The 20,609-nt window shown below is 35.3% G+C and overlaps 1 protein-coding gene across 1 annotated transcript in view; it reads left to right on the top strand.

The window, feature by feature from the left end:
- ROBO1 (roundabout guidance receptor 1) overlaps positions 1–20,609 on the top strand; it is a 405,997-nt gene that overhangs the window by 279,239 nt on the left and 106,149 nt on the right. The window contains exons 4-6 of the mRNA XM_077750042.1: positions 14,181–14,301; positions 14,655–14,793; positions 16,933–17,060. Of these exons, the coding sequence (XP_077606168.1) occupies positions 14,181–14,301; positions 14,655–14,793; positions 16,933–17,060 (388 nt within the window). The remainder of the gene's footprint in view (positions 1–14,180; positions 14,302–14,654; positions 14,794–16,932; positions 17,061–20,609) is intronic.

Here is a 20,609-nt window from a genome sequence, read left to right as displayed (position 1 = left end):
TCATGCTTATAAAAGATCATGTCAGAGTTCCTCCTTTTTATAAGGGAAGCTTATAAATATTCTGTTTAAATTGTAAACATTCCATGATATGAAGTGCATGTTTATATGGAAAAAGTAGAACCATTCCTCTGTATAGAAACTAATATAAAATATTTACCTAACTACACTTTACTTGCAGAGAACGCATGCATATGTCAAGTGTAAACATGCACATTTTTCCACTGGCAGCTAGATGGATTAATGGCAATTAGGCTGGATATCCAGATCAGTCAGGTTTAAATATGGAGTGGGATGGAAGGAGGTCTATCAAGCTAACACACTCAGGGAGGTCCACCAGAAGCACCTATTTTTTTGCCACGCCCTTGAGTCTTGGGATCTATACATTTGCAGAATATTGCTGATTTGTGTCTCGTGGTATGGGATGCAAAGAAAATATGAGTTTTTGCTTTTCGTTCCAAAGGAAGCACTCTATATAAGCTTTATGTTGGATCTATGCAGAATGAGCTCCAGTCCACTTACTAAAGTGAAGCAAGTTTCTGATATTCTCAGTGTCTTAGATCTCTCATCCCCAAACAGGAAAATATACCTCCCCTTATAAGACTCTTGTAAAACTGAAGGATGACGGGTATGACAGTATCATGTATATAGCACTTGTTGACATATAATGATTTTCATTAATTATAACAGTAACAGTCCAGATTGCTGTTTAAATACATTGGTACACTTACAAAACGTACCATAAAGTCACTGATAGGATTTTCAGGTGTCTTTGGAGAAAACCATCAAAGGCATTTTACACTTAGGACCTAATTTTTTTCAAGTATTAGGATTTTGCAGTTGTTAAGTCCCTTAAATCGTCTGTTAGATCATCAGATGATTTAAATGTATTTATTACCTTGATTTTAAGTCATCAGAATTTGAATTTGTCTTCCTCAAGGCAGTGTAAAATAATGTGCTTCTAACATAAATTCTGAAGTATCAAGCCTTTTTCTGAAGAAGTGATAAATGAAAACAAGGAATTCTATGTATCTCATTTCTTAGATCTTGAAAACTCTGATATTTTGTCTTCTTCGTAGCCATTGAGCTATATGCTAGAGATATGATAAGCTTTTTACCATTATAGAATTTGTATTCTACGGGGAGGAGAGACAAGAAATATGGGAACAAGTTTGTTTAATTGACTTTGCCTTGTTCCTCGATCTTTCCACTGACTGACACCCCTTCCATGAGCCCCTTTCCCTACACTTAATTCTGGAACTTTCTACTTAGGTTTGTATGAATGCAACCTAGGATTTACAAAAATCTGAATTTCAACTCAAAATTCAAACAAGACTTATAGACTTAGGGTTAGGAGCACTTCAAAACACTGAGCTTGCTAACACTGTTAATACTTTTTGCCCTAGATTTTCTGTTCAGTAAGCTTTTGTCATGGACAGGGAACTGAACTATTCATAACCAAGAAAGATTGTCCTAAACAAATACCTAAATAGTCCAAATGATTCTTGAAATACTATTCAGATACACCATTTCCTCTTTAATATCTTTTTCACAGATAACTATAAAAATGTAAGGGGTCAGGATGTATTTGTTTTTATTTCTTTTTTGTCCATAAGTTAATCATCAGTTCTCAGGAAATTCCAAAAAATGTGTGTGGATAGTTCTGAAGCTTAATGTAGACCATCAGAAAGAGTTCTTTCAAGCTCTAAGCTCGAATCTTTTTTTTGTTTTGTTTTGTTTTCAGGGTTTTATTGTCTTCCTCACATGCATAAATGACCCTACTAGCTTTCTTATGTAGTACTTAAATGTATTTTCATTTGTTTTAACGTGAGTAGTCTGGGGGAGAAGAGGGTTATTATTTCTATCTTATCATGTGTCTCTTATGAAAAGAGGCACACATTTGCTAAATAATGTAGCTAGGTTCTGGCCTAGTCTTGTGATCAATAAAAGAGAGTGAAACACTGGCCATATGGCTATTGAATCTCTGACCCTGGTCTGATGAGCCCTGACTTCTGATTAATCAATTAAGCTTGTCTCTTCTTGCTCTCCTTTAACTCTTAGGGATTAAAATACCATGGAATGGGAATGGGTGTTACTTCAATTTGTAGCTATTTCAGGGATGTTCATACTTCTAGAGAATCTTAATAAATAGAATTAAGTGCTTTTATTGCTTTTTTATTTTTTTTCAAATTACTAAAGTTTCCATAAAGTAATTCTCCTTACTTAATTTCCATAAAGTCATTCTGAATTTCTGAATCCAAGAATCTCTTGCATATTCAACCTTGGTATGATGTTTTCTGCCACTATTATGTATCATCTTCAGAATATAAGTGAATTTAAATTTCAAGAGTAACAAGAATTTACAGTCTCTGGAAAAGGCATTATCTTAGGAAGGCATTTGGTGGTGAGGGTAATTCTCACACTGGACCAGAACTATAGAGAAGAACTAAGCATAAGAACTTTTGGACACAGATGGATTTACTGTTTGAAAAGTATTTTCAGCTGGTGCACTTGTAACTCGAAAGAGCCAAGTGTTTGAAAATGAGCTTTTTCTTCCCTCAAATACTGTGAGCATTTGTCATCTTTATATCTGAGTATAGTTATAATTTCTCCATAGATTTTTATTTCAGGCTCTCCTAACAGTGACTGTATGTGAAATCAGAATTATAGCCGGATGATTGGACAAGGTGATAAAAACCAAACCTGGTTTCGTAGAAAAGTGAAAATCGCCCGTAAGGTTTTGTTTTTACCTTTAAAACAGTAGGGCATTGCTTCATGCGACCTGTGAAGGAAATAATACATTAACTTTAATAGCTATGAGCTAAATTAATTTTTCATATGCATACAGAATAGTACCATCTAACATAATTTTCATAGAGATAAAAATCAATCAACTTTCTTACTTTTAGGAGATGGCTAGAAATTCTCTTCCAAAACCACTGTTACATTACCTCCTTTTTACAGGGCTTACTTTTGGGTTCTGATCTTAATAACTGGGGAACCAGACACCTGGGGAATCAGCTAAAAGGCTTCCCTGTTTATCTGCTCTCCATCTCACCAGCACTAAGCAGTTGTCTGCCCTTGATTTTAAATACAATAAATTAAAGGGGACCTCCTCGGTTGATTGCTTTAGGCTACATAACTGTGACTGACTTAAGAAAATGGGCGTCTAAGACAAAATGCCGAACCCTGGCGTTCACATTGACTTTGAGCCAGACTTAAGGGAAATAGGTGCATTGTAAGGAGACTGTTTTCCTTTCTATTATCCCTTGTTAAAATTCATAGAGGATTCATAGAAACGTCCTCTGGTGATATAAACTAGATAGACGGGAAGGTAATCATTTATACTTTCACAGAGAAAATCATCCTCTGCCTGTAACTTCACTGTGTCTCTCTGTAGGATGGCTCCCCCTCGCCTGCAATTAGTAATAGTTGGGGCGCCAGGGTGGCTTAGTCGGTTGAGCGTCCGACTTTCGCGTAGGTCATGATCTCGCGGTTCGTGGGTTCGAGCCCCGCGTCGGGCTCTGTGCTGACTGCCAGCTCAGAGCCTGGAGCCTGTTTCAGTCTGTGTCTCCCTCTCTCTCTGACCCTCCCCTGCTCACGCTGTCTCTCTCTCTCTCTCCTAGAAATAAATAAAAACATTAAAAAAAATTTAAAAAAAAGTAATAGAGCTCTTCCTGATGCAGTCTGTGATCAAATTATCATAGGTGTGCTTCTGCACCCGCAGAAGACCAACTACCAATTTATACGTCGCTCTGAGGGGGAAAGGAAACGTTCAGGAGGAGAACTGGAGAGCACAGAGAAATGCAGCTGTCCTGGTCCCAGGCAGCAACTGTCTCAGGCCCTGCTCTCAGCTGGTGGCTCACCAAGCTGTGGAGAGCCACGTGTTCCCACCGGGATAATTGCTTTTTCTGCGCCAGTCTCGTGTTGCTTCCCTCTGATGGCCCAGTGTGTTTAAACTACGGGCCGAAATCATGTGGGTTTTTCAATGGTATTGCACAGTGTAACAGCAACAAATGAAATTGGATCATGTTCTCTTCTATGCATGTAGCCTGAGCAAATATGGGACACCAATAGAGAGACCCTAATTGCCTATTTTCTCCTCTCTCTTCTCCTAAGAGAACAGTTGAAAGACCTACAAGTTACGGTTTTTCTCCTTGGCATGCTGTCCCTTTTAATGTCAGCAAGAAAAATGCAAAATGGTCATTGGATTGCTTTCAGTTTGTCATTCTCATATTCTTTTCCGATGAATATGTACTTACCCAGGCATCTTTTTGTTATGTAAGTTTCTTTCTTTCTTTTTTTTTCTTTTTTTTTGTTTTTGGTGCAAATCCCATGGACGTTATTTATACTTTAAATAGGCTGTAGAACAGGAAATGGGCTTGGCATAAGAATGGATGAGTCAATGGATTAGTAATATCCAGGTGAAAACTTTTTACCGTGTGATTAAAATCTGACTGAATTAATTTTTAAAATAATCTGTAGTAAAAAAACATTGTCAATGCTATTCTATAATCTGTTTTTCTCAGTTTCACCCATCTCTGGGGTACAGCTGCTCTCACTGTGTCACAAGTCCATACTGAACTGGTAATGAGTACATTTTTAAACAACTTTTGCAAGTCCATCATGAAAACAGGTCATATCTAATTAAGAGATTTGAGTGGAAAATATTTAAAACAGTGCATTTTTGTCTTCCTTCTCCTCCTTCTCTTTCTTTACTTTTCTTTCTCTCTCTGTCTCTCAGGTCTCTGTGAACCAAAATGATAAAAGAATAGGGAGAGGCGAACATTTTGCAGAAAATGAATTGACAGATAGTAGCCCTTGGCAAAGTAGGAAAAGTAAATAAACGTTGTTATCCAGGAGGAAGTGAGACTTGGCTGATCCTGGTTTGTTGTTTATATATATATATTTAAAATACTACTTAATGTTTGGGACTTAAGTATGAAATCATGTTGTCATGAATATGTCATATTTTAAAAAGCATTGTTTTTTGCATGACAAGGGTAGTACAAACAAATAGAATAAAAATATTTTCTTGAAACGTGTTCACATACTTAAGAAAAGTGTGTATGGTGACTAGAGTAATAGATGAAATTGTTTTATATCAGTGAGTTTTGATAGTGGAAATTTATCAGATATTTAAATTTGTATCTGATGACCAACTACGTTCAAATTTAGGTTCCAAAATGTGGAAATCTATATCTACATATGATGTTAAAGCGTAATTAATAAAACCATGAAATTATTTAATTCTAAACATGGCTTTTTTTTTAAACTAACTGTCCTTATTGAACTACTTACCTGGAGATATAAGAAATATCACCAAATAAGAAATACTATCATTTCTTTGCTGTTGCGTACAGTCTGAATTATATGAATTATCTTTTACTTGATTGTAACTTTTTTAGATTGGTATGAGACATGTAGTGTATCCAGTCCTTTGTCCATCATTCATATATATAACCCCACTACCACCAGTCTTTTTGCTTAATTTAGAATGCCATAAAGCATGGTTGTTTTTGAAAGAAGCTACTGTAGCGTATGTTAGAAAACATGAACGCTTTAATCTGTATTGTTGACATTTCAAGCTTGGTACCACTTTTGCAGTCAGATTAGAAAGTAGTGGGTATTATTTTACTTCTTCCGTCTCCTGGCTCCCTGCTCAAACCAGATCTCTGTTTTGGTTTATTTTTGTTGTCATTGTTGCTGAATTAATTCTAAATTTGAAAAATATAAAATAAAGGCTGTTATTGTGACTCTTCTCTCCGTGTCTCTGTTGAAAGGAGTCCTTAGGGACCATCCAAAACTGCCCTGCAGTTTATTTCACCAAGGAGAATGTCTGGGGGCGATGACTGGCCATCTGCGGTACCTGCATCTCATTGTCATTAAGAAGTCTTAAACCAATGCAAAGTACTAGTTCACAACAGCTTGATATCTATTCTCTAGGTCAGAGATCCAGGCGGAATTGACATTGCTAAGAAGAGACATTCTGCCCAGAGAGAGTTAGTAGTAAATTGTTTAAGGATGATATATACTAGGCTATAATTCAAAACCTCTCCTCTCATTTACTTTGCAAAAATAGTATGAGAACAGTGGCAAAGAATCAGATTTTTCAGAAAAAAAAAAAAATTTCTAAATCCAGGTTATTATTTTACTCCTCATGTTAACCCTGCTTATCAAGCCTTTACTACTGTAAATGAATATTTCCAAGCCTTTAAATCTTTTTGAAAATTGTAAACATTCATACTGCATAGTTTCTCCTTGGTATGAAGATACCTGTGTATGTCTTATATGTATTATTTAAACATATTTCTCCATTAGCATTCTAAATAGTTATTCTTTAATCCATAATTATGATGTATTTTAAAAATAGTATTTCTAGTAAGGAACATAGATTTTAAATGCAAAATCCATTAGAGGAAATGAGATAAATTATATGACAGTTTGGTGGTTAGCAATTTGAAATCATCTTTGAAGCCCTTAATATAATTAGTGGTTTCATTTTTGGTCTGCTGAATTCAAGTCACATTAAGTTAATGTAATTAAAAGCAGAAAAGATTTTGTGTAGCCAAACTAGTTAATTAGCCCCAGTTGGTTTAATATGTTAACCTAGAGGTGTATGGCTAATGTTGTGGGATGCTGCCTGAAAAGGAAAATTTCTGTGTAACAGATACTGCAAATCATCTGACTTGCTTTAGGGTAGAAAATGAAGACATACCAAGGAGTTCATTTTAAGTTCATCTTTATTTCTGATTTTAAGTACTGATTACAGGGTAAGCTGGATACTTCATTGAATAACCAGTCAAAAAGCTTAATTTACTTTTTTAAAAGAAAACATGCTTCTATGTGTACAAAGATAATCAGTTTTTCTTCTTGTGTTCTGGAAATAAGAATTCTTATTGAAGTTCTGATTCTGATTCTGATTCATGCTTACCTAAGAAATATAAAATGATTCTTTTCTTTTTTATTGGTTAAAAACCTGCACCTTATACACGATTTTTCTATACTATCTTGGTATTTAGTAAGCCGTCTAGTAAAGATGAACACATTCTAGAAAGAGATTTTCAACAGCTTCAAAGAAATCTTTGAGTAGTAGGAGAGAAAGCTTTTTACACCCTTAAGGAAAATGACCATGAATTACTTCTTTAGGGAAAATGCTAGTTTATAAGAATCCTATATATCAAATGCATTGATGTGTTCTATACCTTGATGTCTCTGAAATACTTTGAAAAACTATCTGAGGCTATTCTGAAGAAGATTATAAAGTGTAAAGATATTTAAAACTTTAAAATTCCTTACCATTTTCTTCTTCTTCTTTTTTTTTTTCCTCCTGTCTCTTTCCCAAAAGGCAGGCAAGTCCACTGGGACTTTTGTTTTGTTTTTATCAGGTATGTAGATAGCTGAGGCCCCCCTTTAAGCACTGTCTAGAGCTTATGGAAATGTGAGTTTCTAATGTGGTTACCACTGTGGTCTGGTAAGGTATATGGTAATGAGAAAGTAGGACCTCTGCCTTAGATTTTTGACATAGGCTGGATGCCAGCATATTGTCTGGAAGCTTAACACGTTCTGCCTCTGCACCAGCCGGATTATGTTAATTGAAGAAGTGTCGCCGCAGTGCAGTGTTTAACATTGTGTCTGTTCATTATACAAACTCGTTTTTGATAGGTTTACAATTTGCCTGTCAGATCCAGTTGCAGGAAGAGACCTGCCAAGAATTATTTCTTACCTCATTTTAAATATGGCTGTTTTCATATTTATAGTGTTTTGTATGTGTTAGACATATTTTTTCCTTTCTGTGTAGAGAAGAAATGTCAATTTTTGGTTTGCAAAGCCAAGTCAATATTTAGAACGTATAAAGTAGCTCTTTACAATCAATATCATTGTATGACTCAACATAAAATGGTGATTGTTAGAAGAGGTACTGCTTAGGAGCTGGTGTGTTATATTTGATCACAGTTATTGTACTATGTTTTTTTCTGTTCTTCTGTTTATTGAATAAAACAGGCCATCATGTCGTCTACAGTTGTGATCATCGAGAATAAAATGCTGGCTTTTGTGTAGCTCTGTTTCAATTCAGCCATTGATATGATGCCAAAATCAATTTGAATTTGTAGAAATTGAAGACTACCATTTTTGTCCTTTTTTTTTTTTTAAATTTCCCTGTTTGTTGCACTTTGCTGTTTCTTCCTTCCCTTTGGTCAGTTTCCATCTTTCACATCTCTAAGGGTATAAGTTTCTTCAAGATTTCTTGAGGCTTGCTTAGTTTTCCATTTAGGTTGTAATGTCTGCTTTGGGATCCTTAACCATTATTGTCAGTGAGTATGAAAGGAATGTAGTATTTTATAATGAAATTATCTTACTAATAGGGTAGAATGTGTGAGGGGGTTATTTATACTAATCTCAGAAGTCGCAGCAATGATTTCCCAACTAGAAAAAACACTTTTTTAAAATCTTTTTTCCTTCCTTTCCTTTTCTTCCTTCCTTCCTCCCTCCCTGTCTCTCTCCCTCTCCCTCTCTCTCCCTCTTTCTTTCTCCCTCCCTCCCTCTTTCCCTTTCTTTTCTTTCTTTCTTTCTCTTTCCTAGAGAGAGAGAGAGAGAGCACACACTTATGTGTGCGCAAGTAGGGTAAGGACAGAGAGAGAGAGAGGGAGACACAGATTGTGAAGCAGGCTCCAGACTGTCAGCACAGAGCCCAACATGGGGCTTGAACTCACAAACCACAAGATCATGACTTAAGTTGAAGTCAGATGCTTAACCGACTGAGCCACCTAGGCACCCCTAGAATAAACACTTATTGTTTTGTCTAATTTTAATTGCCCATCCCTTCTGTCATTTTCATCCAGCATTTACCCTTAGGCCAGAGCCAAGCCTTGAGAACAAAATTTCTCAGCCTCAGCACTACTGACATCTTGGCTGTGATACTTCCTTATTCCTGGAGGACTCCTCAGTGCATTGTAAGATATTTAGCACCCTCCCTGGCCTCTACCCTGTAGGGGGTAATAGCACCACCTCTCCCCTGGCTCAGTTGTGAAAACCACAGATCTCTTCAGACATGCCCATATATTTCCCGGGAGACGGTAGGTGATTGCCCATATAAAGAATCACTGCTTTGGAGGAAGTAAGAAGGGCATAGCTGACCAGAGAATTATTTGTTTCGAAGGCTTTGCTTATTGATGCAAATAAACATTTTTCTGAAAAAAGCAATGGAAGATGTGCCACTAATTAATTTTAATAAAAAGCTTCTGGATGTAATCTTACAAGGGAATGTGCATTTTGATTAGACCTATCTTTTTAATCATTAAATCCCTAAGTATAACATATAATAATATACAAGCACTTTTCTGATTAATTTCTGTGATTTATCTCAGTATCCTTGGAGATGTATAGTAAGAGTATGCCCATCTGAGAGATGAAAAACAGGTACAGAGGAAGGATACCTTGCCTGGCCTCACCCGTATGTACCTGGATATGGTGAGGCCAGGGCCCATGCCCACTTTGCTTCCCTATGTGGATGCGTCCACTTGTGATTAATTTCAGAGATCATCTGGGTTTAGAAATCTTTTCTTCCCCCCTCCCCTGTTTTGTATCTATTTTCATTTTGAGTTTCATTCCAACCACATAGAGTTGGTAAAGAATAGCAGTGGGGAGGGGGGAGTGGAAAGGTGCAATTTAGTTGGCTTCATGTAGCCATTGAGGATTAATATCTGTGCTGTTATTCAAGAAAAAAATGCATATTTCTCATCAAAAACGTGTTAGGAATTTCCTATTTTTATTTTCAGACCTCAGTTAGGTACTTTAGGGTTTTTTCATTGATACAGAAATTATATATGAATAAACAGATATGATAAATGTATGCTTTTAGTCATATTATGATTCTAATGAAAGAAGCTTCTCAAGATACCTAATTCATTTTAAAACCTTTCTTGTAGAAGTATATGTCATAGTGGTCCATACTAACTTACCAAGGACAAAGAGAATATTTTGTAAAATGCCTGGTGGGTTATTTTTAATTTGAACAGTATATATCATTTGGCAAAGCAAGCTGAAAAATAGAATTTTATAGAACAAGAACAGTTTTTCTTTTTATATTTAGTAGCAAAACATAGCCTTGTGTTTCCAAAACAGAAGTCTCTTGGTCAATGATTTAGAAAAGTTTTTCAAGATTGAGCCGAGTGTGATAAACACTTGACTCTTGAACATCACAGAGGTGGTGCCCACCTCCTCCCTTCACAGTCAGAAATGTCTGTATAATCTTGATTCCCCAAAAACTGAACTGCTAATAGCCCACTGTTGACTGATGCCTTATAGGTAACTTAAACACACATATTGTGTATGTTATGTGTACTCTATACTGAATGCTTACAATAAAATAAGCTAGAGAAAAGAAAATGCTATTAAGAAAATCATAAGGAAGAGAAAATACATTTACAGTCCTATACCATAATTATTGAAAAAAATCTGATTGAAGTGGACCCACACTGGTCAAACCCATGTTGTTCAAGGTCAAGCGTACAGCTAGAGCTATAGGAATAGTTTGTGGACAACACATTCTTCAGGACTTGTTGGCTTTCCTTGAATTTGTACTTCACCTAAGTTATTGTTTCCTCCCATTCACCGCAAGGTTGGAATTTTTCCCTGAGAATCTCCTGGCAGCCCTCTCATAACTCATGTTAACCTAAATTTCCCTTCTTCTCCATGTATAGGGATTCTTTCAAAATATAACACCGTTGGGGCTGCAATATATAATGTTAATTGGTACCCCACGTGTAGATGAGCAAGTTGATTTAAAACTCTAAATTCCCAAGTATTTAAGATTTGTAAAAGTAAATTAGTACTATGTTATACTGAAACTATAAAAATGTCTGTACTGTTGAAAATTATTTATACTTTATCATTCTTTGACTTTCATTTTTTCCTCATTTGAATCTATTTTAAAATTATTCTTAAAGCCTTATATTTTATTGTACAATAACTCACTGGCTTTTAAAGCAAAAGGAATACTTAAAGTATTTTAAGAGTTTACTTCCTCTTATTTTGCTGTAATTTTTACGTATTAATGTACAATCCTTCAGAAATGAACCAACTACCTAAATATGCAGAAACATTTAGGGTTAGATTCTGAGACATAAGAAGCAGCTCCATATCTTGTCCAAAATTAAAGAACCAGTAAAGGAACATCTGAGGGCCACATATCAGATCATTTAACTTTCCTATCAGGAATGGAATTTGTCACCTTCATTTTTGTGGGAATGATTTTGTTTCCGCAAGTTTGGAAATGTTTAGGTGACGTGTTGCAAAATAAATATACGACGAAAGGTTATAGTACATCTTAATAGTATAGATCTTGATACTTTGATACTCAAATTTTCTGAACCTCAAGAAGTGAAGTTTATTAAATTCACATTTATTAATTAGCAATTATAGCCGTGCTGTGGACTGTGTGTTTCCTGTCATTTGTACATCACGTGTAGCCAAAGACCTATCTCTTGGCTAAAATCTGTTTCAACTTGCTAAGTGACATTGGGCAAGTCACTCTCCTTCTACAAATTTTTTGTATTAGTTAGTAGATATTGTGACAGGCCCTGGGCTATAAAAACCAATTAGATATGCTTCTCTGCCTCAGAGTTCACAGTCAGGGAGGAAATCTGGCATTTAAATGCAAAATTAAAACATACTGTGATGAAGGGCATAGTGCAGGTATACAGGAGAAGAGGTTATACTTCCTGAGTGGCTGGTTCCTTAAGTGAAAAATGAAGTTATTATAACACTTACCCTAACAGCTTCACAGCAGGGGTATGAAAAAGACCAAAATTTAAATGATATATTCACACAAAATCCACTTTATAAAACATAAAATAGTTAGCACTGTGAACCAATAGCCTGAAGGTTGAGAATACATTAGAATTAAGAATCACACTTTGAGATCTTCTAAGACAATAACTGCACATGTGAGAAAAGATATATGCAAAGGAATGCTAATTTAGAAGAGGGAAAAATGAATTATCTTAAACATCTATCAGTAGGGGAATTGTTTGGTAAAATATGATAAGTCTGTGTGATGGAATATTATGTGTAAAGGAATACTGTGTCCAATTGAGTATTATACTCACTGAAATTGACAGGGAGAATCTGTATACACCATCTCAACATTTAAAATGTAAAAATATTCTCAACATATTTTATTGAGTTGAAAATGCATACAGAAGAGTATATACCACATGATTCTACTTTAATAAAAGTGTGTGTATAGATGTAGAGGTATATGTAGATCTCTATATCTATATCTATATCTATATCTGTATCTATATATTGTGTGAGAGAGAGCCAAAAGAAAAATGCATACAAAGTTATGACAGTCGTTAACATTTGGAAGATTTCTATTTTGTGTGTATGTGACATTTATTTCTTTGTATGATTCTGTTTGTAATTTAGGGAAGTATATATGAAAACAACATATATTAACACACCTTGTAACTCCTATAAACCTTAATAGAAATGCTTCATTGGATAACAGGCTAGATTTTGTCTATTAAAGCAGTTTGTATTCAACAACAATCATCTGAGTAAGGCATTATTCTAGATATGAGGGACAGAGTCATGAACAATGCAGAGAAAAGTTCGTGCATGGTTTTTATAATGGCACCTAGAGCATCATGATTATTGTTTTAATAAAATGACTGAAAAAATGTTAAGTTCTAAAGCCACAGAAATTAAAACGGCAGTGTTAATAATTGATTTGTCCTAATACGTAAAGACTTGGATACAATGTCTACTTTGATTGTCTGGATTGAAACTAAGCAATTTAAGCACATCCAACAGTATGATTCCACCTTTGTAAACTAGTGGTTTCACTAAACTCCAAATTTATGATGAAAAAAAAAATTCCGTTTGAATAGTTCTTTCCTGCCTTCCATTTTCTTTTTCTTTTTTCTTGTCTCTTTTCCTTCCTTCCTTCCTCCCTTCCTTCCTTCCTCCCTTCCTTCCTTCCTTCCTTCCTTCCTTCCTTTCTTTCATCAGTACACTGTACAGAATAACTGTGGAGTTGAGGTCAGAACCTGCATGAAGAAACATTCTAGAAGTTATCCCTGGCAAAACCTTTCTAAGGTTCAGAACATTATAGATATTCATGGGTAATTGAACCCAACTCTCCACCAAAAGCATATTAAATAAGTAAAGATAGTTCAATTTCCACACCCCGCTCTTAATTCATGGTTAACTTCAGCCTATTTATTGTACTGGAAGTCTGCTTACATTTGTAATTAATTCTTCTTCAAATAATTAAATGTTCAAGAGTGTGTCCAAATGACTTTCCAGATGATTTATTGGGATCTGTTCTGTCTCTGCCTCCTAAGTCCCCAAGAAACTACTTGGGCAGCAGAAACACTGTGGGGTTTGTTGTTGTTGTTGTTGCTGTTGTTGTTTTTAGAACATGTCAGTTTCTGCAGTGTTTTGAATCTTTAAAGATATATTCCTTTAAAGCAACTCTAACAAATTAAGTAATTAGGATCATTTTTTATTTCCACATCTCCTAGTACTAGAATATGCTTCCTTGAAATCACTTGTAGCTAATATGTAGTTACATATTGGGCCACCTGGGTGGCTCAGTCGGTTGGGTGTCCGACTTTGGCCCAGGTCATGATCTCACGGTTTGTGGGTTTGAGCCCCGCATCGGGCTCTGTGCTGACAGCTCAGAGCCTAGAGCCTGTTTTGGATTCTGTGTCTTCCTCTCTCTCTGACCCTCCCTTGCTCATGCTGTCTCTCTCTCTCTGTCTCTCAGAAATAAATTAAAAACATTTAAAAAAATATGTAGTTACATATTAATTATACTAATATGGTATTAAGATTTTCCTGTTTTTCCTACTTGCTAGCCAAATTATTCATGGACTTCTTCAGTTTTCATTTATCCAAATAACATAAAAGAATTTGAGCAGTTTGGAAAAACAAATTTCTAGTTATACAGAATGTACTAACTGTGTAAGAAGATGTAGGTAAGTAGACATGTTTTGCCCCTCTTCTGACAGTTACTACCTATAAATATAGCAGATATTGCACATCAGCTTTTTGATATAATTATTCTTTGTTCTTTGCTTAGAAGAAAGTAGACTTCACTTATGAAGACTTCTGTCTTGTAAACATAGCTAAAGTAATGTTAATGGTATTCATGTAAAACTTTGTTTTTTAAGATACGAGGAGGAAAGCTCATGATCACTTATACCCGCAAAAGTGATGCCGGCAAATACGTTTGTGTTGGTACCAACATGGTTGGGGAACGGGAGAGTGAAGTAGCAGAGCTAACTGTTTTGGGTAAGTCAAATTTTGTCTCATCTGCTCACTGTACAATAGATCTCTTAACACTTTTCAATATCTTTATACAGGGAAGAAAGAAATGACCTTTTTTAGAAGGTTGACCAATATTTTGGATGGGGTAGGAGAGGAGAGAAGAAATTAGTAAAGTGCCTTGAGATAAAGTCGCCAAGACATGGGGGGGAAACCCTAAACCTAGAGAGGGGCTTCTAGAAGAAGGGAGCTATGTGGAATAATTTTCTAAATATTATTTTATATTATATATATCTTTACTGAACATCTACATTTTTGTGAGGGTTTTTTTTAGTTTGTTTAGCTTTATTTGATCTTGAGATGGATTTTTCTAATTTTAGAGAGACCATCATTTGTAAAGAGACCTAGTAACTTGGCAGTAACTGTGGACGACAGTGCAGAATTTAAATGTGAGGCCCGAGGTGACCCTGTGCCTACGGTACGATGGAGGAAAGACGATGGAGAACTGCCCAAATCCAGGTACTACTGATCAGAATTTCATGGTATGATTCATCCGTTCAGAATTTCTGTGGTTCTCATCAGACCACTGCTTGCATATATGCCATTAGACTAGTCTTTTCTAGACTGTTTGATCAGGGGCCAGAAACAGGACATTGTCATGCTTCCTCTGAGGGTTTCACATAAGAGCTATAGATTCATGACCCTCCCCTGCCCAGGGACCCCTTGTAAAATGTGATATTTCTTATACAGGCTTTCTTCTGTTCAACCAGAGCACAAATAATACCAATTTCTTGCATGAGAGTAGATAGGAAAGGAAGGGAGGTACAACATTAAAGATATAGGTATGAACCAATTACAAAAGCAAGAGTCTATTTCCTTAGCTACAACATCACCAGGGAATGGTAGAAGTCATAGTGTTTTGATATCTGTCAAGTCTTTAAATTGTTGAAGAACAGAGGTACACTTGCAGCCTTAGGGAATGAGACAGTGAAATGAAGCTTCCAGGTATTGTCTTTAAGCCCTCTGTCCATTCATTCAGCAAACACATGTTGAGTCTTTGCAAGGTTTTGGGGTTACAGTGGCTTAGACATAGTTTCTTCTCTCAAGGAACTCCCAAAGGAGATTTGTAAGAATAGATACAGAATAACATAGCAAATCCTTTGTCACATAAAATGTAGACCTGTGGGAATAGGAAATCAGGAGAAAATTCTCAAAGGAAAGTGATACGTAAGCAATGTCTTGAAAAAATATGTGTAAATTTACAAAGCAAGACCAAAGAGAAGAGCGTTCCAGGAAAAGAGACATTACAACATAGACATGGATCTGAGAAAGAACTTCATGCATTTTGAAGGGTGGAAAGTTTAGCCTGACTAGGGCATGTAGCAAGAAGTTACAGGATATCAGGTTGAAGAAACTGGGGCCAAATTATCAGGGGCTTTATGTAATAGACAGAAGAATTTTCAATCATATTACATGCACAGAAATGAATCAGTGGGATTTAGAGTGAACAAGATTCCTTTTTTTATGATTTTATTTTTGAGTAATCTCTACACACAACATGGGCCTCAAACTTAACAACACCAAGATCAAGAATTGCATACTCTACCAACTGAGCCAGTCAGGTGCCCTGAACAGGATTACTGTTTAAAGAAAATAATATTTTAGCACTGTGGATATTACATGAATGCAGGGGAAGTCTAATGGCAGTGTCACCATTGCCGTTTTGTCCAGATAAGAGATATAGATTGCCTGAAGTGGCACTTGAGATAGAAATAAAGATCCATGGTGGGCAGAAATTTCTTCGACGAAACTGATGAGTTGGATGATTTGTTAGATATAGAGAGCTGTCAAAGAGAGATCTAGGTAGATTGTATTAGGAGGAGTTGGTTTATATGATGGGATAAGAAAAGAAACATGTATTTAACATATGAAATATTAGCTACCTGTAGGAGATGATGTCTAACTATTAGTCTGTTGGGATTATGAATTTGGAGCTTCAGTGAAATAGGGTTAGGATTGTATGCACAGTTGATCAATGTATAAAGTACAGTTGCTAATATAACTCAAGATATTATGTAGAGTAAAAAGAATATTGAAGTGAAACTTCAGGAGAAACCCAATATTGAAGGGGAGAGAAGATGAGGCAAGGCAAGTGAACTCTAGAATGAGAGCCTGGGTTCCAGAATCAACTTTACCACTAAACCAGCAGAGAACCAAAGCCAGGTTACCTTACTTTCCTGTGCCTTCAATTTCTCATCTGCAAAATGAAGATGAGTATAATACTTTATATAATTATTATAAGAATTTTAAAAGGTGAAACCTAGAACAAAGTCTGACGTATAATAAGAATTTAATAGTCACTGTCTTTTAATTTTAGTTTGGGGACCATAGCTTAAGGAAATAATAAATGCCAACTTTGCCCAAAAACATTCCTTTAGAAAGTAGTTTAATTTTTTACTCAACATAAATATGAAAACAAGTTCTTTCTGTCTGTGTGCTTTCTTAGAGGAATGCCACATTTCACCTTTAGTTTTAAATTTTCTGAAGGGAACATTGCATGTTGTCTCTTTGACTCCTTAGGTGGGTCATATTTCTAAATAATGGGATTTTTCAAGTAGAAGGTCACTTAACTAACTGTGCTTTCTGTATTGTCACTAGATATGAAATCAGAGATGATCATACCTTGAAAATTCGGAAGGTGATGGCTGGTGACATGGGGTCATATACATGTGTTGCAGAAAATATGGTTGGAAAAGCGGAAGCGTCAGCTACTCTGACTGTCCAAGGTAGGGTTTGGAGAAGATTTTGTCATGGTTGCTTTATCGTATGAAATATAATGTTGATATTAGAAGAAAATATTAGTTGTTTGAATAGTCCACATTAAATATAGACTTCAAATAGTGATATAAATATTTCATTTCAAATATAATTAAAAGAAGTTATTGTTTTGCCTATGGGTACTCTATAAGTGTTTGTGACAGGAAATTGAATTAAGTTGTTAAAATTATGGAGAGTATGTGCCTTAATCTCTGGACCTACAAACACAGAGCCCTTCTAATCTTTTAATTAGATAACAGCTATTACCACAAAAATTTTGTCTTTAACTGGAAACAAATCTACCATTCCTTCAGACCGCATGCTTTCAAGGGTCTGTACAATTCAGAACACAAAAATAAGAAAATTCTGTTTCCCTCTAAAATGTAAGATCCATCCACAGAGTAGGGACTTTTCCCACGTTCTTTTGTTCCTACAATCCTGTGGTATAACAGACATTCAATAAATATTTGTTGAATGAATGAATTGCACCTGCGCTTTGCTAATTCTGATAAAGGTTTATTATTTGATGTTATTTGAACCCAAATGGATGCCACATTCGATGTGGCAAGTTTTTGAACATCAGACTCACATCTTAAACTGATGTGTAGAAATGGTTCTTTCACCTCCATTGTATCCACAATCCAGATGTTTCTCATTTTCATGACCCTGTTCTCCTTTCTTCACGAGGCCATACTGATTATTCCTAACTATGTCTCATCTGAGAACTCCCTCATTTTTTTTCTTCTTAAGGACAAAATCTTTATTGTGGAATTTAAGAGATAGTAACCATTAAAAAATATTTTGCTGGTGAAGAAAAACCTCCCTTATTTTGACAAGGATATAGAGTAAATAGGGATTTGGGCCCTAAACCACTTAGCTTGTTTCTGGGTCTCACATTAGTAACACTTAGTGTTGTCGTCTTTTCTGAACACTGTCTCCTCTAAGGCTATTATGAAGAAAAAGGTGCCTTTTGAGAAGTGCTTCTACTATAGGCTTTCTGTAAAGGAGCCTTGTGGGCTTTTTACAGTTAAAAAAAAAAAAAAAAGAATAAAGAATATTTTCTTTCTGTCTGTAAAGCCATTATGTCCCACTTTGGGGTTTTTAGCTCAACCTCATAAAAACAAAAGAAAAAAAGGGAAAAGAAAAGATCAAGAACAAACATTGAATTTCTAAGGCCTAGACTACTTCTCTTTAATCTAAGTTAGACTTGAGCTCCATGTAAGACTAAAACTGTAAGAAAAGGAAACCCCTTTACGTTTAGAAAAAGCACAAATTTAAGAGATGTCAAATCCCAGTTCAAAAGCCCACCAGAGGGAGTGAAAGGAGCCCAGGATGAAGACAAGACATGAAAAGGTGTGTCTCTCTTTAGGCAGTTGTGACAGGGAGGTTGATTAGTGTATCACGTTAGTCAAAGAAATCTGTTTCACTTTATGTTTTGAAGTCTTTTGCCTTGGGAGTCTGATGCTTTTATTAATAAGAGCCATTTTGCTGTGCCTAGAGTGGACACTGAAATCAAAATAGACTTTCTTCCAGTAATTTTATTAATTTTTTTTTCTTCCTGCAATTTTAAACTGAATGCAAAGCTAATTCAGCCTTAAGTTTTCCGTATGGAATTCTTACTCCCTGAGCCTGAATTTCAATGGAAATTGGGTACAAATGATCAAATCCAGAAACTACTTTGGGAATTTAGAATAGTTTACCTCAACTGCATTGGGTCTTCTGTAAACTTATGAAAGATCTGTATAATGCTGTGAAGCCATTCTTTTATTTAAATATTAAAATAAAATATGGATATTAACATCACTGTGAAAATATCTTTAACATTCTAGAATAATATGCATAAAATGCCAAAGAAAGTAACATGATCCCCAACTGTAGAAGATAACTAATTAAAAAAACAACAACAACAGACTTTTCAAAGGAAACTTGAGAAGTTGTATTTTTTTTTTCCTTCAGTTGAGATTGAATACAGAAAAATACTACTTACTACAAAGGAAAGTAATTTGAAATGACTCTGATAGCAGGAAACAATTATAATAAGATATTCAGTAGTGTAGTTCTTGATTTCTATATTTTATTTGTGGGTCAGGCACTACTGGAGTCAGTATGGGCTCAAAAATAAGCCTCTTTTCCATTACCCTCATACAATAAATATTTAATTTTGGGAGGATGTCAGGCAACAAAACTTTGTGCTCCAGACAGAAATTACTGGGTGAGGGCACTCTTAAATATGGGTGACCATTATATTTTCACCCCTAGAACAGATACGATTAGTTCTAATGTTAAAAAGTAAACTTGATATGAGAAGCACTTCTTATTTTCCATTTTCTTTTTCTTGAAACCACAATTCTGCTTTCTTGGCAACTCTACCTGTATATATTTCTTTAGGTATTCCTTCTAAGAGTTTTCTTGTACTTGTGTAGTCTTCATGGCACTTAGCATCATATTGGACATATAGTAAACAAATTATCCAATAAATACTTGTTACAGTTTGAAATATGAATATGGACTCCAACCTTCTGCTTCAGTGGTAAAAATATCACAGGGACATCCTGCAGGAAATTGAGGCAGCTACTGGTGGCTTTGATTCTGAATGCTAACAGTTAGGTTCCATTGGATCAAATTTGAAGATACTGCCATCTAATGATGGCTTTCTAGTGGTCTGTGATCTGAAGGTTGTTATCTGAGTGTATTTGAACTTACAGATCTAAACTTATTGAATCTTATTAAATATACCACTTACCTGAAATGCCCTTGGAAAAGCTGATTCAAGAGATCTGGGTCTGAACACGGGAAGTTGTTATTTCATTTTATGTATTCATTTTTTGGTTTATTTTTTTAAGTAAGCTCTATGCCCAACATGGGGCTTTAAGTCATGACCCCAAGATCAAGAGTCGCATGCTCTACCAACTGATTTGGCCGAGTGCCCCTTTATTTTTTATTTTAAACAAGCAAGTTCATGAATCCCTGGAATGAAGACTTACTTGAACTGAAAGAAAAAATAAAGGACTTTAAAATTTTTCTTTAGAGATTGGGTTTTATCAGAGTTGGAAGTAATGTATGACAAAGAATTGTATAACTAAGAGCATAGACATTGGAGTCAGAATTTAGCAGTTTCTTTCATTTACTAACTGTGTGACCTAGAAAAAGTGATTTAAACTTCTTGAACCTCAGTCACTCCATGTGTAAAATGGGTATGGTAGTACCAACCTCAGAGCCTTTATAAGGATTAAATTAAATTATATATAAAAAATTGTCTTACAGAGTAAATATTTTGTAACTAAGGAGCATTGTATTCATATTAGTTCATATCAATTCATATTGATAGCTTTATTGCTTACTTTTAATAATTATTGCTTATTTAGTACTGTCCAGATAATTCTAGACAGGATTGTTCACTCTCTGCTATTGTAATTGAGAAATTGAACTGTTAATGTAGTCTTCATAATTTATGATGTAAAAATTATTCAAAACTCTTCTCAAATATAAAATATTACATTTTCATTACAAAACCAACT

The sequence above is a fragment of the Crocuta crocuta genome, unplaced genomic scaffold (genome assembly GCF_008692635.1).
Source record: "Crocuta crocuta isolate KB4526 unplaced genomic scaffold, BGI_CrCroc_1.0 scaffold545, whole genome shotgun sequence".
Classification (NCBI taxonomy): domain Eukaryota; kingdom Metazoa; phylum Chordata; class Mammalia; order Carnivora; family Hyaenidae; genus Crocuta; species Crocuta crocuta.
Note: the sequence above shows the minus strand (reverse complement) of the source record. Positions and strands in the feature narration are given on the sequence as shown.